The sequence below is a fragment of the Gastrolobium bilobum genome, unplaced genomic scaffold (assembly GCF_033153095.1).
Source record: "Gastrolobium bilobum isolate Gb01-03AN ecotype WA unplaced genomic scaffold, APGP_CSIRO_Gbil_v1 utg1863, whole genome shotgun sequence".
In the NCBI taxonomy this organism is placed as follows: Eukaryota; Viridiplantae; Streptophyta; class Magnoliopsida; order Fabales; family Fabaceae; genus Gastrolobium; species Gastrolobium bilobum.
In genome coordinates this window covers 118190-142078 of record NW_026898976.1, presented here as the reverse complement: position 1 = coordinate 142078, position 23889 = coordinate 118190, and the positions used below count along the sequence as shown (strand labels likewise).

At 36.9% G+C, this 23889-nt stretch overlaps 1 protein-coding gene across 2 annotated transcripts; it reads right to left on the bottom strand.

Moving 5' to 3' along the window:
* Positions 1-1456: 1456 nt before the first annotated feature.
* Positions 1457-15372, bottom strand: LOC133285992 (RNA-binding protein 208-like). 2 transcript variants are annotated; one of them, XM_061483321.1, is made up of 13 exons: positions 15248-15372; positions 14886-15062; positions 13850-13911; positions 13536-13638; positions 12654-12730; positions 12315-12376; positions 12111-12198; positions 11813-11888; positions 11395-11425; positions 11171-11293; positions 10431-10516; positions 2437-2610; positions 1457-1900 (listed from the first exon to the last, which is right to left on the bottom strand). In XM_061483321.1, exons 2-13 carry the CDS (start codon positions 15006-15008, stop codon positions 1586-1588), a joined length of 1320 nt encoding a protein of 439 aa, XP_061339305.1. In that variant the 5' UTR covers positions 15009-15062; positions 15248-15372; the 3' UTR covers positions 1457-1585. The 2 variants fall into 2 exon arrangements, with proteins under 2 accessions (XP_061339305.1, XP_061339306.1); XM_061483322.1 differs by lacking the exons at positions 13536-13638; positions 13850-13911; positions 14886-15062; positions 15248-15372 and adding an exon at positions 12949-13492.
* Between the last annotated feature and the right edge of the window lie 8517 nt (positions 15373-23889).

Sequence of the window (23889 nt, the reverse complement as noted above, 5' to 3'; positions counted from 1 at the left end):
TAGGGACTTAAAATGATATTTACTCCTAATATATATATTGAACCAAGAGACAAATAAGATCCTACAACCAAGAAAGAAAAAAAAAATGAAATTAAAATTTTTGTGACCGCACTTGTGGGCATTTGCCCGCAAGTGGGTCTGTCACTAACTATAAGATCTAACAGTTAGGGGGCGTTTGGTAGAGGAGAAAAAAAAAATTATCTGAGAATCTCAATTTTCAGAATTATGATTTTTACATTCAGTTTACGTTAATATCCAAAAATTTAAAATTTAAAAAAATTCAGTTTCTCAATAATCCTGTCGAATACCGTGTACCAAACGCCTTAAGGTAATATAAACTGGTAAAAAAAAAAGCCAGTCACGCAGAAACGGTTAAACTCACTTTGGGCTTATCGGATCGAGTTAAAATAACAGTCCAATTTTATTTTATTTCTTTGTTTCTAAATTTTTCGTCTTCCTGTTAACAATTCAACCATTTTTTAACTCACGTACTAGAAACCTTAGGCATATGCAATATTGCCTAGCTATATACATTCCAAATTATGGTCCTAGATTCCATTCCCAGGCAGCAGGCAGAGTGTGCAGTTACTTCATGCTCGTATATCTTCATCTACGGTATTAATGTGTATAAAAATTACATCAATTTCACTTATACCAAGGACCCTTCCACAAGCAAACCACTTGTGAAGAGAAATAACTTAATACTCCAAATAAATATCAATCTCACATCAAAGTCACACTCAAAGGATACCGACAAACTTCATAAGAAAAATAAAAGAATGCAAGCTAAAAACGAAAGCATAACTAGCTGATACGGCAACTTAGCATCAGCTTGCATGAACGGTAAGATGGTAAGATGTCATAATTTCACCTCATATATACTCCTCTCCTCATCAAAAACTGTAATTATCTGTTTTATTTTATTACAAAATGTTACTTTTTTGCTAAAAAGCTAAGTAGCAAATCATTAATAAACTATCTATAATCTTTGTTATAGATTATTCAATTCTAAACAGTAATTATCTAAAGAATAATTTTCACACATCATGGAAAGCCAAAGTGAATAGGGCGCCTATAGTAAGTACCTCAAGTGATGAGTTTAAACTAAGCGTTTGAAAAGCATCGGCAACAATGTTAGGGATACAAGTCCCTCCAAAAAAAAAAAATTGTTGCTGATATAACGCACTAGCACATAAGTATTTGATCCATGAAGGAGCAGATATTCTGCCTTTAACGGCGCGAAAGGAAAACAAGAAGCATAGAATTATTAACATGAACTTGCGTCAATACTTATAATATACAATACCATTAACGAAAACTACCCAAACAAACATAAAACTCGCTGCTCTTTCTAGCAAAACCAATATAGATCCCTTTTTTTGAGTCATCAAACCCTCTTATAGAAAAAACAATACAACTTACAACACGACATTAAAAAATTTAACAAAATAACAAGCCGCAATACCTCAATCAAAAAGCCCAGTTTGAAAAGGACATGCTGCGGAGAAGCAAAGAGAAATGTGATGATGCATCAATGCCCTCCAGAAGGCAAGAATGCACTTGTGAATCTGCACTGGCTAATGTATCAACGATAGTACATAAGCTGCTGCCTTGATGAATTACCAGTATATCCATCATACATAGCTTGAGATCCCCCAGAGTTTATGCCCATTGAAGCAGGAGCTAGGCCATGTTGTCCGGTCATTTGCAGAAGAGCTTGACCCGAAAGGCCAGATACAGCAGCTTGACTCAAGGCCAGTTGGCGCTGATAAGCCAACAACTCAGCGGGAGAATAGCCTTGGTTCATCCCTGCAGTGGGAAGTATTTGATATGGTTGAGCAGGAGGAGGTAATGGATTTGAAGCTGTTCCAGGAGGAGTTGGCTTGCTACCCCATGAACACTGCGTAATCAAATAAAATACATTTTACCCATTGACATCAAATTTTAAAAATAAGCATAGTAGAAAGATTGAGCATTTATTTTATTCTTTTGTCATGGTGCTTAGAGGTGTATCGCATCCATGTAATTGCATTTAGACTTCGAAAGCATTTTAACTTTCCAACAATATACCATCAGTCTATGACAGGTGTGGAGGAATGAAGTAGAACAAAGGCCTCGCCCCCTCCTCCATCCCGCCTACCAGAGGTTCTGCTTGTTAGTTCATTTTAGGGGTAGGGTCGTGGGGACGATGTATGGGTATGAATAGGTGCAAGCATGTTTGTGTCTACATATGAGGAACATGGTCAGCTAGTGGCAAGAAAAAAGAAGACTTGCATCCCTATTACGTAAAAATGACTTACTACTGTATCCAAAAAAAAAAAATGACTTTACTAACACAAGACCAGTGTAGGTATTATATGGGGGCCAACATAGGCCCCAACACTGAAATGCAATTAATTAGTTGACCAGATAAGCAACAAGTAAAAGACTTCTCACCTTCATAGTCTTCCCACGAACTATTCTTCCATTAGCCATCTGAATGGCCAATGCTGCTTCATCGTGAGTGCTATATCTGACAAATCCAAAACCCTTATCCCTCTGAACTCGAACCTCCTCAATAACCCCAGCCCCCAGTGCATGGAACTGAATATGGAGTTCAGCTTGTGTTACCTGCGACCTCAAACAACAATGGTTAAAATATATTTGTGGTTCCTACATGTGAAACATTTTCAATTTAGTCCCTATGTATAATTGTTTTAAATTTGGTCCTCGCCATCTATTCCTGGTATATCACAGTTGGAGTTATAACACCACCAAGTTTAAGGAGCAAATTGAAAATAAGTGTTGCGTGTAAAAATTATAAATATATATTTTTTATCCTTACACGTGATAATCATTTTCAATTTAGTCCATATGCACAACAGTCATTTTCAAATTGGTCCCCACACATAACAGAAATGACAAGTCAATCTCATGATGTTATAATGTCAACAAACAAAAGGGACAATTTTCAAAATGATTATACGTATCAACATCAATATCACCTTTATGCCAAACTAGTTGAGTCAGTCAAAATGATTATATGTATAGGCATGATAAAATAAGCATAAACTAAAATACGTCATCCAATAAAACTGGAAAACAAGTTATAGCAATCCATCTTCTGATCATGTATTGAATAAATTAAACTAACAAATATATTTTTTTGTCTTATTTTAACAAATGATGAAAATTAAGAAGAAAAAAACAATATATATGTAATTCAGAGATAGTTTTTATCATTCTAAAGCCGAGTCCAAGGGTTGGGAGTAAAGACTTGGAGCTAGCCGGTAATGGCACCATCTTCTGGAAAACAAGTCATCCAATAAAACTGGAAAACAAGTTATAGCAATCCATCTTCTGATTTCATGTATTGAATAAATTGAACTAACAAATATATTTTTTTGTCTTATTTTAACAAATGATGAAAATTAAGAAAAAGAACAATATATATGTAATTCGGAGATAGTTTTTATCATTCTAAAGCCGAGTCCAGGGGTTGGGAGTTAAAACTTGGAGCTAGCCGGTGACGATACCAGAGAAACAGAATATTCAATTGTTATATAGAATTAACTGGAACTTGGGGAAACAACACCTTTAATACACAACCAAGCGAATGAAACAGTATTAGCTAACAGGAAAGTGAACCAAAAATTACAGACTCCAGGACTCTTACTACTATCTCCAGATCCAAAATAACAATTCAAATGAACAATAACAGCAAGATAACCCCTATTGCTCCCTTTACAAGAAAAGACCACTCTCGTAAAGTTCCCTTTCCCCACTTCACAATTCAGCTACTCAACAGATGCCCCACTTCTTCCTCACCACCTTCCGTATATGCAACCGAATCCTTCTTCCCAATTCCCCCACCTCCAATTCTCCATTCAGCGCTTGCCAACTGTCCACCTCATCAACTAACTTCCCCTCTCTCTCCCCCCATAACAACCCCTATTCTGCTGACTTGAAAGAAAAGGGTATTTGAAATATTATTGAATTGTGAATTAATATGATACAAAGAGGTCTCTATTTATAGAGACCAAAAACCCTAATTCTTGACCTAATGGGCTTGGCCCAATACAACAAATACTAATAATAAAAGACCTAATATTTACAACACTCCCCCTCAAGCTGAGGAATACATATTTATCATTCCCAGCTTGCTAGTAAGTTCTTGAAATCTGTCTGAAGGAAGTCCCTTTGTCAATAGATCAGCTAATTGACGCCCAGTGGGAATGTATGGAGTGGTAATCAACCCGCTATCAAGTTTCTCTTTGATGAAATGGCGGTCGACCTCAATATGTTTAATCCGATCATGTTGAACTGGATTATGAGCTATACAAATAGCGGACTTATTATCACATAGCAGCTTCATAGGTCCCTCACATTTTATTTTGAGATCATCAAGTACAATTTTCAGCCACAGTAACTCACAAATGCCTTGAGCCATAGCTCGAAATTCAGCTTCTGCACTTGATCTGGCAACCACATCTTGTTTCTTACTTCTCCATGTCACCAAGTTACCGCAAAGAAACATGCAATATAACCAGTGGTAGAACGACGGTCAGTCACGGATCCAGCATAATCAGCATCAGTGTAGACTTCTAAAGAGAGATTACCATCACGTCGGAATAACAATCCTTTACCAGGAGTAGCTTTAAGATACTGAAGAATTCTCTCTACTGCCTGCATGTGTTTCTCCTTTGGATCGTGCATAAACTGACTGACAACACTAACAGCATAAGCTAGGTCTGGCCTAGTATGGGCCAGATATATCAATTTTTCAACTAGCCGTTGATATTGTCCTTTATCAACTGGAGGACTCTCCTCTTCAAAGCCTATCTTGTGATTCTGCTCAATAGGAGTATTAGAGGGTTTACACCCGAGCTTTCCTGCTTCTTTGAGAAGATCCAAAACATATTTCCTCTGACTGATAAAAATTCCTTTGCTTGAATGAGCTACTTCTATCCCTAGGAAATATCTTAGTTTCCCAAGGTCTTTGACTTCGAACTCAGAGGCAAGTCGTGTCTGCAGAATTTGTCTCTCCACAAAATCATCACCTGTGATAATAATATCATCAACATATACAAGGAGCACAGTAAGCTTCCCATTTTGGGAGTGCTTGAAGAAAAGAGTGTGATCTCCTTGACTCTGTCTATATCCTAAGGTCATCATAACCTTAGTTTAGTAAACCTTCCAAACCAAGCACGAGGTGACTGTTTCAATCCATACAAGGCCTTTTTTAATCGACAAACTTTATTTTCCCCCTTCACAGAATCAAAACCAGGCGGGATTTCCATGTAGATTTCTTCTTCTAACTCACCATTGAGGAAAGCATTTTTCACATCAAATTGATTTATATCCCAATTGTAATGAGCAGCAAGGGACAACAAGATTCTCACTGTATTCATCTTTGCAACTGGAGCAAAGGTTTCTTCATAATCAATGCCATAGGTTTGAGTGTAACCTTTGGCGACTAATCGAGCCTTGTATCTCTCAAGAGTGCCATCAGAATTATATTTCAGGGCATAAACCCATCTGCACCCTACTGCTTTCTTTCCGTTGGGTCTATCAATAACCTCCCATGTTTTATTTTTCTCCAACGCATTCATCTCCTCTTGCATGGCTTGAGCCCAATTCCCATCTTTCAAAGCTTCATGTACTGATTTTGGGATTGAAGTAGAATCTAGTGCTGAAACAAAGCTTTTGTGCTGCACAGAAAGATTAGCAGAGGAAACAAAATGGGAGATAGGGTATTGAGTACAAGAGGGACAGGAAGAACAAGTTTTCTTGGAACAAGATCTTTTTCCTTTTCTTAAAGCAATGGGTAAATCATCCGAAGCAGTAGTAATGGGTAAGTCATCAGAAACAGTAGTAATGGGTAAGTCATCAGACGTATTAACATCATGATCAGAAATATGAGATTCAGGACTTACCAGTGGTTCAGACGATTGAGGTTGTTGTTGAGGCAATGGGGGTTGTTTCCTTCTTTGATATACCAATTCAGGTGTTACAATCTTCCGTATCTCTGGTGTATTTGATGTATCAGTCATAGGAGGATCAGTCACAGGAGGATCAGACATAGACACATTAGGAACAGGAACAAGAGGAAGAGACACTGACACAGGTGAAGGAGTAGACACTGAAGATTCAAAGAAGGAAGGTGATGAGTCTTCTGGTGAATTATTCTCCCCCTGAAGATGAGGACCTTGGAAAAAGGACTCAGATTCCTGAAATGTAACATCCATAGAAACAAAAAATTTCCGACTTCCAGGGTGATAGCACTTGTAGCCCTTCTTATCAGGAGCATAACCAAGGAAGACACATTTAAGAGCCCTAGGATCCAACTTACTGCGATGCTGTTTATGAATATGAACAAAGACAACACACTCAAACACTCGAGGAGGAAGACTTTGCAAAGTTGGAACAGAAGGAAAAAAAGAAGTCATGGAGTGAATAGGACTTACATGATCGAGAACCCGAGTGGGTAGACGATTGATCAAGAACGCTACAGTAAGAATGGCATCTCCCCAATAGCATTTGGGTACATGTGTTTGAAACAGTAAGGCACGAGCAACTTCAAGAAGGTGACGATTTTTCCTTTCAGCAACCCCATTTTGTTGAGGGGTGTCTACACAAGTAAGTTCATGAATCATACCTTGATTTTGTATAAATTGAGAAAAAGAGTGATTGACATATTCAGTACCATTATCTGTCCTTAGTCTTTTGATATTTTTACAAAATTGAGTCTCAATCATTTTATAAAATTGAAAGAACAGTTGTGGTACCTCAGACTTTTCACGCATTAAGTAAACCCAAGTGACACGAGTGTAATCATCAATAAAAGAAACAAACCATTTATTTCCAGAAGAATGAGGGACCTTAGAAGGACCCCAAACATCAGAATGAATAAGATCAAAAGGTTCAACACTCTTAGTAATACTAGAAGGAAAAGACACACGATGATGCTTAGCAAATTCACAAACATCACAATGAAAAGACTCAACAGACTTAGACAAAAACAATGACGGGAATAAAGATTTGAGTAAACTAAATGGAGGATGACCCAAACGCTTATGATGCAGCCAAATTAAAGAATCAGCAGTTGATTGACCATGAGACATGAATGTGTGATCTATTACTTTATTTGCGGGAGATTGTGACACCAGATAGTACAGCCCACCTTGCTCTTTAGCACTACCAATCGTCTTCCCCGTGGCGAGATCCTGAAAAACACAATGGGTAGGGAAGAAGGTTACAGTACAATTCAAATCTTTTGTAATTTTGTGAATAGAAAGAAGATTCGTGGAGAGTTTAGGAACATGAAGAACATCCTTAAGATGTAAGGACTGCTGTAAGTTTATGTCACCAGAACCCGCAACTGATGTATGTGAGCCATCAGCTATGGATATTGTATGAGTTCCAATGGTAGGATGATAAGAAATAAAGGAGTCAGCACAACAAGTCATATGATCAGTAGCACAGAATCAACAACCCAAGAATGTTTAAAATCATTACATGAAGAAATGAAAGAATGAGTTTTGGAGCTCATACCAGTCATAGCCAAAGCACTAGTATCAGATGGCTTACTCAGATAATCAAGAATGGTTCGGAGTCGTTCCAACTCATCTGGACGAAATGCAGATTGGGTCTCATTAGGTGCAGGGGTTATTTCAGAAGAAGTAAAATGCGCTTGACCACGCATCCTTGCCATCTTTTCTAAGACAGTTTGCTTTCCATAAAGGCGAAAGCATAAATCCTTGATATGACCTGTTCTTTTACAATAAGAACACCATCGATCATTTCTCTTAGGTCTAGAAGAGGTACCATCATAAAATTTTGAAAAAGAACTCCTTTGAGAAGAGGCCATACTACACAGAAAATGGTCAAAGAAAAGCTCCAAGAAGCCACAAAATCACAAACAAATACTAAACAACGTCAGATCTGACCGGAACAGTAACACAGCGGCCGAAACAGTAACACAGTGACCGGAACAAATACCAAACAACGTCAGATCTGGTCGGAGGCAAGAAATTGGTGAAAGAACAAACTCCAAGAAGCCAAGAAATTCTGAAAAAAAATACCAAACGATGTCCGATCAAAGTAGAGAGCACAGATCCAGAACCGGCTTGGAGAGACGATCAGAACCGTGGTGGTCCGCGGCCGAGAACCACCGTCACGCGCTGTCACGCGCCGGTGAAGCTGGCGGCGCGTGGGATTCACGCGCAGAGACAAGGGCGGCGCGTGGAGGCGCGTCTGACCTCCGATGGTGCTGGGTTTTTCAGGCGAAGGTCGTCCGGCGAGCGCGATGGTTTCTGTGGCTGTTCGGAGTGAAGAATCCACCGGAAAAAGGTTCCAATCGCGATGAACAGGTTCTGTACGGTGGTTCTGTACGTTGATTCTGTGAACGTTTGTTTCTGGTTGTGTAATAGACAAGAAAAAGAAAGAGGAACAGTGAAGCAATGGTCTTCTCGGTCCAAGAGGTCCCCGGAAAAAATTTTCCGGTGGCGGCTGATGGCAGCGAGAGACGTAAAAAAGAATAGAAAGGTTTCGTAGGCGCGGAAGCAGAGCCCTCAGGATCGAGAGCTTTGATACCAACTTGAAAGAAAAGGGTATTTGAAATATTATTGAATTGTGAATTAATATGATACAAAGAGGTCTCTATTTATAGAGACCAAAAACCCTAATTCTTGACCTAATGGGCTTGGCCCAATACAACAAATACTAATAATAATAAAAGACCTAATATTTACAACATGTTGTTCTCTTTTATAACACTTCCTTCCACTCCTTTCATGCCCTTTAAGCCCACTTTCCCTTGGGCCTGGACCCCCTGACCACCCTTCCTAGCCTTCTTTCTCTTATAAACATACTTTGGGAGCCCATCAGCCGGATAGGGATGGATCCAGAGAAAGTAACTAGTGAGGGGGCCAATTAAAAAGTTAGAATATGATTGATATTACATCTGTTCTCTTTTTATGGGAGACAACATTGGTCCTTAAATAGTAATTAATGTCATTAGTTTCGTCCAATGAAAGATCAATTTCGTGGAACCAGAAGGACCATTTTTATGTTGTTAATAAATAGAGGGAAAATGTGATGCCAGAACGTATTTGGAGGATCAAACAGGATGTTTACTGTAAAAGTTAAGATATTTAAATAAAACTTTTGTGGTTTAAATCAAAGTTGAGCACAGTACTCTTAATTTGTGTGTACCTTTCAGTAAAAACTTATTTATTTGTTTATTGAGTTAATGGACTAAAATAGCCTATAAAATACAGACCCATTAACTTAATGACTACATCAATTTTTCAAATGATATGTGCAAATTGTTGCAAATTAGAGGAAAAGCCTATATATTTAACATTAAAACATATTACATGTAATTAGTAGAAAAGAAAAATTAAGGGGGGGTGGGGGGACCTGCTTCCCCCCTTTTGAATCAGTCCCTGCTAGGGGTGGAAAAAATAAGTAGCGTCAGGATCTGTTGAAATTATGTAAATTAAGTTCAATCCTACACCACTGAATAAATTTTAAATTTTTTTAGAACAAATGTTTCACGGAATCCACCATTGATTGAAACTTGAAAGTACACATTGTTGGGTATAGCTCATACTTCGCATACTGATAAGGGCCCTTGTTGGTGGGGTTAGCAGAAAGGGGCCTAGTACTGTTGTGGGCCCTGACTTATTGCAATTTTATTTTTCTTAGTAGTTTGAGTTTGGGTCCATGAATAGCTGTTATTAGGGTTTTCTATATCCTATTTATATTCCCTTGTAAATCGAGTGACTTATAATGAGTGGCGGTGAGGTGAACATAGTACAGACAAGCTGGACGTAGCCTACATTGGGTGAACCCAGGTAAATCACTGTGTCAATTTTCTCTCTCCCTTTCTCTTTTCGTTTTCGATTTGTGTGTTATGCGATTGTCGATTTCCAACACACATCATGTTCAAAACGAAACAAACCGGACCACTAATATCCCTACTTGAGACCAGTCAAGTCAACACCAAGCAAAAATTATGCTTGAACTTTGAATACAATAATTCAAGTTCAAGTCAATACAAGGCTTGACAGGCCAAGGCATGTCTGTATCCCTAATCACATGTAACTAACTAGGCACTCACACAGTTGGAAAGATTGCAACGGAAAACTGTCTTCCATATGCTATGCAATTTTTCTGGCACTTTGATTTCATTAGTGTCAAGCTGATAGTTATATAACATAACCAGAAATACGAGGGTAATTCAGATATACATCATTGAAAATTATGCATGATTTAATAATTCCTCCAAAATTATGTTTAAAGCCAATTCTAACAAACCAAACCAATCCCAGCTAATAACTGCATATTTTTCCATATTTGTGAACAAAGAAATGAAATTAAAGTCACGTACCATGCATGTACAAACAATAACCATAACATTTCATTCTTCAGTTCATATAACTTACATCATGGGGAAGGTTGCCAACATAAACTGTTGTGTATGAAGGATTGCTTTCAGGAGCATCCTCATTGTTATTATCTTGACCTCCATCTGTAGAACACAAAAAAACAATTATAATCATAAGTCAGCAATCCTATAATTCCAAGCCTGTTTATACAAGTGCATAGGAAATAGAGAAGCAAATGATGTTATAGAGCTTAAGTGAGGTCCCAATTACAAAATAATTCCAGTCGCTATAATCATTTAACTACTCTATAAACATAGATGCAGAAACACTATTTCAAAGAAGTAATGGAAAATCCATATTAACAAATAATAATAGACTACTCAACATGTATATGAACAAGACTTACTAACGTCTCTCTCAAACTAAATTAATTAGCTTTGCTATTTGTTCTATGATCTACCTTAGCTATTCTCCTCTACCCATGTCTTTTGAACACATTATGATAAAAGTACATAATACAACAAACCCATCATGTTAACCAAGCATGCATCAAAACTGGTGTCCAACAAATCAAGCTAGTAGAACTCCAGTGCCATTTATTAGAAGGTAAGGCTTGTGTCTAAAAAATGTGAACAGCCAAAATAGATTATGAATTAGTATGAAATCATTAAACACATTCCAGGCAATGTAAAAACCAAATCTGGAGAAATAAAAAAATTTAACCCAGCACCTTCATCTATATTTTCCAGGTTTTCACAAATACGGCCTCAGGCTCTCAGCTATTTAGAAGTACATACCTGAAGATCCATTTGTAAGCACAACAGCATTTTGGTTGTCATTGTTCTTCTCTTCATTGGAGCTGCCACTAGCACCCTTGGTTGCCCAATTGCATCGTATTTGCCTATTTCCCAGCCATTTACCTATAAGATGTAGGAAACACCATAAGTTGGTAGGAACAAAAACAAATGACAAAGAGAAGCAGGGAACAAGCAGGAAGAGAATAAATAATAAAATGCCTAACCTGTCATATCATTGATAGCACTTTGGGCATCCTGCATCTCAATTGCATAGAAATATCAGTTCACTAATTCAGCACATAATTAAAATAGCTAAATCAAACTAACTTTTGATTGGGTTTGACTTGGAAGATGTTACAAAAGTTCAGATTGCTTTCAACCATCTAACAAAAAAAGCAGTAAAAATCAATTTGTATAGCATTTGTAATAAGATTTTGTGTTCTAAGCAACATTGAGTATGCTGATCTAATTTAATTTGGAACAGAAACATTTTAATGGTTTTTTTATAAGGATAAATTTATTCTTGTACTACTACATCTAACAGGACAGGGAAAAGGCATTGAGAGCAACAATAACAATCTTTCAAGAAAATAGTTTTCTTTTATCTCTCCAGGACATTCTAGTATATAGAATAAGCAATACCTGATGATCACGGAAAGAAACAAAACCATATCCTTTTGAGCGACCAGTTTTGTGATCCCACATAACCCTTGCATCACTGCAAATAATAAGAGAGAAAGTGGAAAAGTAAATTCCATAAACCAAAATATCTTGCAAGACTAAGTAACTCATTGAAAAGTTAACTCCCCCACATCAGTTATCTTTCTTCAACTTGTCACCGCTAACAAGGACTACAGTACAGTCACCATAAAAAAGAATATACCCTGTTCTAGTGACCACAAAAATTGCAACAAGGGGGAAAAAGCAAAGAGGAACTCACGAACAACTAGGATAGACTGAGAAGCATGCAAATAAAGTTGCATCAGTAGCCTCTGGACTCAAATCACCAACAAATATATTGAAGTGTCCTGATGATTTTAAACTAAAATTAAAGGAATATACAATTGGAAATAAAAAAGAAAAAGAATGCCCCCAAGAAGCAAAAAATCAAAACAACAATACATGGTGTGTTTTTAAAAGTAACCTGAAGTATCTTCCCTACTGCTATTGGCATATGCCCAATTCACCTTAAGTGCTTGACCATATCTGCAAATGGAAATAAAAGAAAATAAATAATTTGAATGTTGCGATTGCGACTAATTAAGTAAAATTCAAAGGAACTGGTCAAGATTGCAAAATTTAATGATAACATGTGCATTGCCAACTCAGTGATAAGTGTATTAGTAAAAATGACTGTAAAAGTGAAAAATGATAATAATTCCTCTATCTCCATCAATGCCAGATGGAGAATGCCTTTACAGTTCACATCCTATGCAAATATACCAAAGAACTAGAATAACCATGTATTCAACATAATGCTTACAGTTGCCGTCCATGCAATGTCATTATTGCAAGGGCTGCAGATGCTCGATCATGGTAGTCCACAAAACCATAAGAGGACTGCAACAGTAAGTTCACAATAAAAGGCGAATAAATCAGCATAAACCAGAAAGTAGAGAGCACAGATAGTAGGGATAAAGACTAGGAAAAGAATATAGTATATGCAGATGCTAAACCAAGAGCCACTGTCAGGGGAATTTTACTGAGCACCCCACGGCAGGACTGATGACTGCCAATTGTCATATAACACACAAGCAGGATCTAAAGCAATCTATAACCTTCATAGCTGCGGCATTTTCTCTCTCTCAAGCTCTCAGCTTTCGGCATACACAATTCCAAGTTAGAGATGCCCATCTTACACTGCCAAGGTTGCTAAACACCATGATAGACAAGTGGTCATAAATTACGACAACAAGGAGAAGGTACTACCACCCCATTCATCACAGCAAGAGAGGATTCTAAAGAAGGGAGACTGTAAAACTCTTAATTCTCTGTTAGTAAAGGCCAGCTTCACCAAACAATTTTTGAACTGATATGCATTTTTTTTTTTTTTCTGGAATATGATCCATATCATTTTAGGACTCCTTCAAAACCTATCACCTTTGTAGAATAAAGATTCCACGAAGATTCCTTGAAATAAATTCTGAGCAAAGTAACTATAAATCCTTACGCAAAAAAAAATTTAAAAAAATAATAAAAACTTATCAGTACTAAGAACCAACGTATTCATAATATTATGGAAATATCGGAAAACTAACAAATTTTTTTAGTTTATAAGACAGGGCTAGTTAAAAGAGGCCAATAATGAGAAAAAAGAAAATAATGATCATCAATGGAGAACATTAAGTTCAATGCTGAATCAAACCTTTTCTTTTCTTATGAGCTTGCACCCAGCAAGAGGACCAGCACTCTGAAAAACTTCCGCGAGAAGTTTATCGGTGACATTTACATGAATATTTCCTACATAACTGAAAGCACACAGCTTCAGATTAATTAGGTGTCAATGTAAGAAAACTAAACTACTTTTGGTACAGTGATTACTTAATACCATATAGAATTTCAGTAGTAAATTATCTCTCAGAAATTAAGACCAGTTAAAAATGGAAGACTTCACACTTTGGCAAAAATGTGAAACTAAGGGCAAAAAACATCTCAAAGCAGAAGAAATCCAACACTCACACGCTACGGCATGCAGAAGTGTCAAAACCAGGAGGCAGATTTCCACCAGGAACAGGCTCCATCTGCAAAAATTTCAAAACTACAAAGAATAAACAAAGGGAAGAAAAAGAAAGAAGGTCCAAGCACCTATAGGAAGATACCTTTAATAGAATCAAAAGTAAAAAAGAATTTAAAATTTTTTATTCATTGTAAAAGAATGAACTATTTTTCATATGACTCCAACAAACCAAATTATCAGATTAAAACAAATGGTAAAGCAATCAATTGCATAAAACAATTTAATTTCATATCATAATTGTGAAAATAAATAAATAAATCTTTTATAGCTCATGCATTAAGTGAGACAACAATATGTATGATTTATGTGTCCCTGGGATAAACATTCTTCACATTTTTTTCATACACTTAAAGAATTTTTGGCAATCATTAGGTTCTTTCTGTTGGTATATTAAAGACCTAAAAGTTTGGACCCAAAAAAACTTGCAAATCAAGCAAATACATATAATACACTAGTCATTTGTCAGTAATATAATAAAAAAATTATATGAAATTGACCACTAGAAGATTGGCTGACTTGCAGGATTATTATCAGCGGATGATAAAAATGGAGAGACAAATGAAAAAACAAAAATAAGAAACGACTAAAAGCAGCCATCACAATACTCCAAACGACGACAATAGATCACTGCAACAGCCAGCAGCAATTTCATCAATAAAGAAAACTAGATGGATACGCACCAAATAAATTTAAAACAAACAATATAAATATCATTAATTATTCCAACAAAGGAAGCAAGAAACACTATAGATATCAATTGTACAAGGCTAGTAAGTGGCCTCAAATAAATTTACCGAGAAACTGTAACATGAATCGTGTATTCTCTGTTCATTCATATACACTATCTTCCTTCTTCTTTTTTTATGGAAATGCAACAACGCAAATGCAATTGTAAATGCACAAATTTAATGAACGAATGTAGCGTTTGATGCGTTACTTGGAAAAAAGAAAAGATCAAAAGAGAGAATGAAAGGTTACCTGAGACATAGCAGCAGCGAGCATGCCAGGGTGATACATCTGCTGCTGCTGAATCAAGGCTTGTTGCATGAGGGCTTGTTGTTGTTGTTGCTGCTGCTGCTGCAACTTGAGCCTCTGTTGCATATTCCTCTCCTAATCCCGCGATTTAGAGAGATTAATTGATTGATGATTCGCTTCCTGAGAAGAGAAAACCAAGGGAGAAAATAATACAGATTATTATAGCGAGAATTTCGTAATTGAAAGAAATCATGAAACTTATAATAATAATAATAATAATAATAATATAAAAATGATAATAATCGTGAATCGGAGATTGAAATCTGGAGCGCATAGCGGATAGATTGGAAGGGGAATTTTCTCACCGTGATTCTGAGACAAGACAAGACAAGGTGGTGATGGTGATGGCGGTGGCGGTGGTGGGTATTGGCTGGTCCCAATTCGTTTTCGGATTTTGCACTCTCCTCAATCCTCATTCCAATGATGTCCATTCACTTCCACTGTAACTCAACCCGCGAGACTCGGATCTTTTGTTCGGATCGGGTAAAACCCGTTTACTTTTACTTTTTTTGGAAACAATAAATGACCGAGTTAATTCCACACTTGTACTAAGTACACACCATCACTTCACGCTTTAAACTACGTTAAAACACGATCATCATAAATGTTAGGAAAAGTTCAAATACCCCGGGTGGTTTATTTTTTATGTGGCTTTTTTTTAGTATTTATCTCGGTTGCTAAAAAATATAAGAAACAATCATTATAAATGTTAGGGAAAAGTTTAAATATCTCGTCTGATTTGCTTTTTGGGGGACGTTTGGTACGCGGCATTTTTTTGGATTCTCGAAAAATTAAATTTTTTAAAATTTTTAATTTTCGGATATTATCATAAACTGAAATCATATTTTTGAAAATCGAGATTCCCGGACAAAAAAAAAATTCTCCTATACTAAACGCCTTCTTATGTGTTTTTTTAGTATTTATCTCTCGTGCTTTTTTTTATCCAAATCCTTTACTGATAGAGTTAGAGTTTCTAATTAACATTATGATTCTACCTTTCTTACTTACTAAAACATATTTCAGCATTTCTTATTTCATCTTCTTCCTCAATCTGCAAGGGTTTTGAACCATATTAAATTTCTTCTATTTCATACAAAATTTGTAAAGTTACTATTATAAGGTATCAAATTTTCTTTCTCAACTCCTCTGTGATCAAATTTATTTTCTAGAATTAGTAGATACAGATACATCTCCAAAATTGTTTTCGTTCATAATCTTAGATTGAGTATGTGTGTTGTGTTTGAGTTATGCTAACCCAAATGAATATAGATGCTCATGCTTTATATACATATGTATTGTCACGCTCATAACCCACAAATCGAGATAAGAAAATTGTTGCTCCATATAACATCTCGCAATTCTAAGTTTAAATATTAAAATATTAAATGAGTAATTAAGTGATGGATTAGTGACAATCCTAAAGATTAGGCCAAAATCCAAAGAAATGGCAAAACGGTAATTAGCCAACACGCAATCCTATGAAGATAAAAATTGAGCAGAAGGCCTCACAGATGATAAAAAAAACCCTGGAAATGGATTCAGAACAATAAATTGAGTGGATAGGAAAGTTTCAGAAAAATCAGTGAATAGTGTTTTTACCGGGTAAAAATATCGCGGTACGATTGCACCGTAAAACGTGTCGATTGAGTTTTGAGCTCTAGGTTTCAAATATGAGTTATAAATGGTTTATGGAACTAGAAAATATGATTTCTGATAAAATTTGATGGAATTAAGTTAGTTTGGGGAAGCGTGCCAACGGCGCGCGCAACAGCTTAAAACAGTGTTTTCTCCAAACGACCGGAAAACTCCAGATTCATCTGATCAAGTATAATTAAAGGACAATGGTTAATGTTAAAAATTAGAGTTTCTAAATAGGTTGTGAATTTTTGGACGTTTAGTGAAAGTTCGGATGGATTTTAAATCGCGTGACGTGGCGTGGGACCCACCCACTTAAACTTCACTTAAGGCCACCTCACCCCTTCACTATTCATCATCATCCCTCCCTCCCTTCTCCCTCAAACCCGAGCCAACAGCCCCTTTCCCCCATCTTTGTGCAAAATTTCATTTCATCACAACTTGGTCATTTATCCATCGAATCCATCAATTTTTGTCTTGAATCTTGATGGAAAACACCTCCTAAAGCCATTGGTAGCACTCTTTGGCCTTGAAACCGTCTCCTTGGGGAGATCTTGGCCAAAATCAGATTCGAAATTTTGAAGAAAAGTGATGTTCATGGAGTCATTTGGTCTTCCATTGCTTGGATAAGTCTTGGAGGAGTATCAAGCCTTGGTTGTGAGTATGTTTCCACCACATTTCCATGGTTTATTTGTAGATTATATTTATGAACCTTAAACCTTGAATTGTTGATGTGTGATGTTAGAGAGCTCAATTGGGAAAAGTTTGTATATGAAAGTGTCTTAGAATAATGTGTATTAGTTATAAATGCAATGAAAATTTTAGGTGAAAAATATGATTTTGTAACTTAGAATATTTTGAGGTGTCATGACTTGAATTTTGGAAAATATGTTCAGATGTTATTGGTGAGTGGTTGGATGATTATATGTTGATATAATGGTATTGTGTGAAGTGTGGAAGGGTTGAAAATTGAATGAAATCTCTTGGAATTCCATAAGTACCAATTCGGCCCTTTAGGGGAGTGTAGGGATTTGATGTTGTTAGTCTTGCTTGGATGATGTTTCAAGTGTTAAATGGTATTTAGATGGGTTGTGTGGTGGTTGGAAAGTGAAAGAATCAATGAAAAGTAATAAATGGTGTTAAGGTTCATAAAGGGGCCTAGAGTGAATTATTAAGCAAAACGATGTTTAAAAGACGTAAAATGAAAAAACGGCACTTGGTATAGCCTCGTAGCAACCTAAGGATGTGTAATTAAATAAGAAAGAAAATTTAGAAAAAAAAACTTTGAAATAAGCCTTGTTTGGCCGAACCTTCAAGAGGAAGGGGGTGATTTTGACGTTTTTCGTGTTTTGATAGAATTGTCGTGTACTGACGATTCGTACATGGATATGTAGGTTGTCGTACGTCGATTTGAACCCCGAACTGTGAGTCGGTGGATTGCCCTTGGTCCAGGACCAAGTGGATTGAGGTAAGTGGTTGGATCAATGCATGTATAATTGTAAATTGGCATGTGTTGTATGAGTTTTTGAGTAATTGGGAATGTCCTTTGTGTAGGCATTCTGTTGAATAACAAGTTTGGAAAATAAGCTGTTGTGGAGCTAAGTGGAGGAACATATTGAGGTAACCTCTTGGTACTGGGGCTTGTTCCCCTTGTGTGTTCCACCATATCCGTTGAGGGTGATGGTAGGAAATGTATATGAGTAGTGTAGAATAACATGAGCATGCATGTAGTATTTATGAGGGTACTTATGTACCAAGTCTCTGGCCAGTAGACAGTGTAGCCTTCGGGTAGTTCGGACTTCCACTGGATAGGTCTCCGAGAGGGAGTTCCAGTTGACCTAGGATCGTGGTGTGTGATCCAGATAGGAGCACACTAGGAATGTCTCGGGTGTATATGGATGGGAGGGGTACCTTGGTTGGATGTTCTAGGAACACGCCTTGGGTGATACCCATAGGCTTATATATGCCGATGACGTTGCTTGGTATTGGTAGCTACCATTCCAGTTTCGTCGTATTTTGTATCCCGATATTCCCCAGTTTCTCTAAATCCCTTGCTTTATCCAGTTTCAAAAGTGGTTATTTTATATTACTTATATGTATTGAAGTAAGCCATTGCACGGAGTTTTCTCCAGAACCTCAGGGTTACTAAGATATAAGTATATCTCACCCCGTCTTGGGGGCTTTATTTCAGGAGGTAGCAGTGACAGTGGAGCGGCGGGCAAGAAGCCCGTAGGATGACTAGTTGGAGCACTTTTATTATTTTGCATTTTGGTGGCCACTTGGCTTAGGCTAGACTTAGGGCATGAACATTCCATATGTATGTAGGATGAGTTTCATAGTCATATTTGTTCATGTCATTTTGCCTAAGTCTAGTGCATATGTCATTTGAAGTTTTATGTTTCAAGTTGTAAATTAAAGTTGTGAATTTGTAAGTTGTAATTTAAAGTTGAAGTTGTAAGTTGTAACATGTGAGTTAAATGTTGTAAGTTTACGATGGATGCATGATATACTATGATGGAAGGGCTTTAGGCCTATTTTAGGTTTATGATTACTTGTATGTTGAGAATTTGCATGAAAATGGACTTTGGTGATTGAAACAAGTTAAGGATTATCAAGTGAGCTCTATTGTGTAATAAATATAAACTGAGTTGGGTTGTAAGTTCTCCAAGGCATTGTTGGTCCTTGTGTGTGCCACTCATTGGTTATTAGTTACATTTGAGGTACTAGAGATCTCTTACAAATTTGGGGATTTTAGGGGGGGAAAAGGAAACTCTGGCGAATTTTCTATAGAATTGGCAGATTTTAGACGAACTTCGGGAGAGCATATCTCCCTCCATAGAGGTCCGATAGAGACGTGCCATACGCCATTTTGAAGCTTGAGATGTCCCCTATATGTTGTTAAAATATTAGAATATTCCGGGTTGCATACAGCCCTGTAGAATCTTGTGAACATGGACTGTCCAGAACGCACCTATGCAAGGGCTATTTTTGGCAGTTTTTGGGAATTTTATTCCCGCTTCGTTTCTCAGTCAAATTAAGAGTATGATATATTAAATTGAAGGTTGATGTGTCTAGTTTGTGGTGTAAGAATTTGGGAGCAATTGGATGAATAGATTTTCTGCAGTAATTCGTGGAGTGAGAGACGTTTTGAGCTGTTTTGGTGTTGGTTGGCAGTTTTGCTTGTCCAACTTCAAACGGCGATATCCGGAGCAAACGAGATCGAAATGACTCGTGTGATGGCTCATTAGAAAGGTATTTAAGTAAGAAAAAAATATAACTAAAGATGAAGGTCTGGTTTTGTGCGGTGTGTCCGCAGTAAAATAATTATCGGACCATGTTCGGGTAGGTAAAAAACGTAAGATTGAGAAATTGGTACAATGGGTTTATGGGAACCCCTTAGTGTCTTATATTAAGTAAAATAAGATATAAAAATAGTTTAATCTAGTATTTCGCAAGAGTTTACAATTATGATCACAGCTGTTATTTGTTACGCTTTTTACGGTTTTAAATGCTCGCGTAATAAACGGAAAAAGTTTATCGCATTTTTATAAATGAACTGCTGTGATTGTAACTGCGCTTAATATCATAATTAATGTTAACAATACCGGTGTACAACGGGCTGTTACACTCCACATGATTGGTAACAGAAGCATCAAACATAAGATATGTGCAACAATAAATCTTATGTCGTTTAAAAACAATTGCAATGAGATAAAATTTACAAAAAAGAAAATAGTCGGATGTCAAAAACCAAAACTCTAGATTTATTTGATGAATTTATACCACATTTTTATCTTGAAATGAGCCAAATGACAAAAGTCAAAACTATAAATTTACAAAAATGAGAGTCAAATACCAAATTGCAAAGGCATCAAGTATCATTTTATAATAATTACTAATATAATTTTTTTTATAAAATAATTAATCTACTTCTGCACAGCCAACGCACAGACAATAGCCAAGCAGAAAAAAAAAACAATTTAGTTTCTAATTTATTTTTTATTTTTTGAAAATAAAAGAACACGTGATCTTAGTCACTGGATCGAAATATATAATTCTTTGTAGATATTAAAAGACAACAAAAGCTCTTTGTATTTGGATAGATTTTGTGCTCACTTTTTGTTCTATAACATCCATTAACCTATGCTTTCCTACCATTGTAGGATTATATAGTTTGAGTTCCATAGTTTATTATTCTTATTATTTTCTTCTCATTGCAATATCCACTAACTCTATTTGATGTCTTTGGCATTCGATATATTTTTATTTTATTTTTTTATAAATCTATAATTTTTGCCTCAGCCATTTAGATGATATTTTATCATTTTTTGTGAGAAGGGTAAAATAGGCATATTGATTAAGTTTTTAACTCTTGTTAGTGAGGGGCTTGGATGGAAAAAAGCACAGGGGGTAAAAAAAACAATGGGAATGAGTGATTTAAAGGAAAACCACATGGGGTATTTGAACTCTTCCCTAAATGTTATGTAGTTTATTAGCCAACAATGCAAAATAAAATTGAATACCTGGAAATATATTTTTCATGTTACGGGTGCGCATGACAACTTTCCCGGAATCATTTTTTTTTAATTTCTGTTCCCGGGAACAGAAATGGATAGAAAACTTGTTTGGTAAAATCAGTTTATTTTTTTGTTCCCGGGATAAACCGAATTAATTTTTTTGCTGGGGAACAGAAAAAAGAATCAGAAATTTTTTGCTTTTTTGTTCCCGGGCACAAAATGAGAAACATTTATATCTCTTAATCACTTTCCATCTCTACAATCATTCATCACCACAACCACCATCATCCCAACACGACCACTGCAACCATCGTCGTCGTCGCTGTCGTACCACTAGTGCTATCGTGACCACCCCCACCACCACGATGCCACCGCCACCACCTCCACCCATCACCACCACCACAACTACCACCACTGCCATCAACCACCACCACCATCATCGCAACCACTGCCACCGCTACCATCACCACCACTATCATTGTTGCAGCCACCATTGACACCGCCGCCACCAACCACCACCACCATCGCCACCATTACACCACCCCGCCACTACCATTATCGTCGCCGCCACCACAGCCACCACCACCACCACCATGCCACCGCTACCATTGTCGCTGCCACCAATGTCACCAACCACCATTATCACAGCCACTGTTGTCACCTCCACTGCCACTACCACCACCACAACGCCACCGCTACCATCACCACCACTGTCACCAACCACTACTATCATTGTTGCAGCCACCATCGCCGCCACCAACCACCAACATCGTCACAGCCACTACTGTCACCACCACCACCATCGTCACCATTACACCGCCACCGCAACCACCACTGTCATCTACCACCACCTCCACCGCCGCAGCCACTGCTACTGCCACCACCACCACCATCTCCATGATGCCATCACAACCACCTCCACAATGCCACCGCTACGATTGTCGCCGCCACCAACCCCACCACCATTGTCGCAGCCACTGCTGTCACCTCCACCACCACCATCCCCATCACTAGCACCGCCATCACCGCAGCCACTCTCGTCACAACCAGCACCACTATCATCACCACGTCACTGCCACCACCTCTGTCGTACCTCCGCCGCCGCCGCCACCACCACAACCACACCATATGGAAAAGAAAGTGATGATCCAAAAAAAAATTATATTTAATATGAATTATTTTTTATTATATTATTTGTTGTGTTATCAAACACAATTCTCATTCTCAGAATAAAAATTGAATATGTTATCAAACACATTTTTTTTCTCAGAAACTGTTCTAAGGAACAGAAATAGAAAATAATTGTTTCTTTTTAGAAACAGTGCTAGGGAATAGAATGATTGTCATGCACACCCAGACGAGGTCGAATTTTTGTTTCTTTTTTCTTTAATGATTTTTTTTATGAATGTGCATGAGACTATTTTATTTCATATATATTATCAACGCAATATTGTAAATAAGGGTTTTTCTTGAAATTGATTTGAACAAATAAAAATCGTCCGAGAAAAAGTGTAATTTATCCTATGCAAAGACATATAAGTGTCCTTTACAAAAAAAAAAAGACATATGAGTAAAGGTTGTTTTTTTTTAAATTTACATCTCCAAAGTTATCCTACTCGATTTTATTTGAAATATCTTAAACTGGTGCCAGGGAACTGAGCAAGTGAGGGTGATAGCATATGTTCGATCATATCCAATATTGTAAAACCTCGTTCTAGAATCGGTTTGTTAACATTACGTACGACATTAAGCGCAGTTACAATCACAACAATTGAATTAAAGTACGAATAAAATTTTTTCTTTTTATTTATAAACATTTTTGTTTAAAATCAATTCCGTAATAAAAACAATTCCCATAAATGTGATCATAACTTAAACTATATGTGTAACACCTATTGTAAGTTTTATTTAGACCATATGTTGCTATCATAGTGTGCCAAGTAGTCCTCTTAGACCAGCAAGGCTTAAAACTCATTTTTATCGTTATTCAACACTAAAAAACCGCCTCCTTTTAGTTAACTTAAGGAATTTTATAATATTTCTATGGTCTTCATTTTCCAATATGTTATATATTTTTTCATTAGCTACGCGTGGGTTCAAACCGCGCTCAAATCGGAGCATCGTAGCTCAAGTTATAAATTTTTGAAGAAAAAATGCAGAATTTTCACAGGGGTCCCACGCTGACAGTGCCAAACCCGCGCTGATAACGCCAACTTACTGACTCTTTCGTGTCTTACGGTGCCGACAGTGCCAACCCACTATTTGGTGGCGCCAAGAGCGCCATGGTTCTGAAGATTTCATTATATTTTGATATTTTTCCCATAACTTTAGTTATACTTATCTGTTTAACTCAATCTTGGTCTTGATGGGAAGCTAAGAAAAAGATCTACAACTTTCATTAAGACACAAGGGTCCAAATCTATCATATAGGATATGAAAAATGGACAACAAGACATGACATCTTTTTTTTACATTAATTCCCAAGCTAAATGTCTTCTTTCACCTAATTGGCATTGTATAACTACTACAAGACATTATCCTTACAACTTTGAGACACACATTTATCAAAATAGGCATCCATGCCCTTCCATCATATACACAATAAGTACAACATTTCAATATCCAAATGTCTTTAATACATAATCATGGGACTTAGATACAAAACACTATGATCAAATCATTGGCTCCCATCAACAAAAGAGACATCAGAAGAGATGAGCATAGGCTAAGTCTACCAAAATAAACATGGTGTACACATATCAATGACTTTCAAATATAAATCCTATACATAGGAA

What these genes read in the sequence shown, in the direction of transcription:
- LOC133285992 (XM_061483321.1), bottom strand. Translation starts at nt 15,008, where the DNA reads ATGCAACAGAGGCTCAAGTTGCAGCAGCAGCAGCAACAACAACAACAA. An exon ending in ACATTGCATGGACGGCAACT is followed by an intron (nt 12,377 to 12,653) that starts GTAAGCATTATG and finishes TTCCATTTGCAG; the next exon opens with ATATGGTCAAGCACTTAAGG. An exon ending in GCTTACAAATGGATCTTCAG is followed by an intron (nt 10,517 to 11,170) that starts GTATGTACTTCT and finishes TGTGTTCTACAG; the next exon opens with ATGGAGGTCAAGATAATAAC.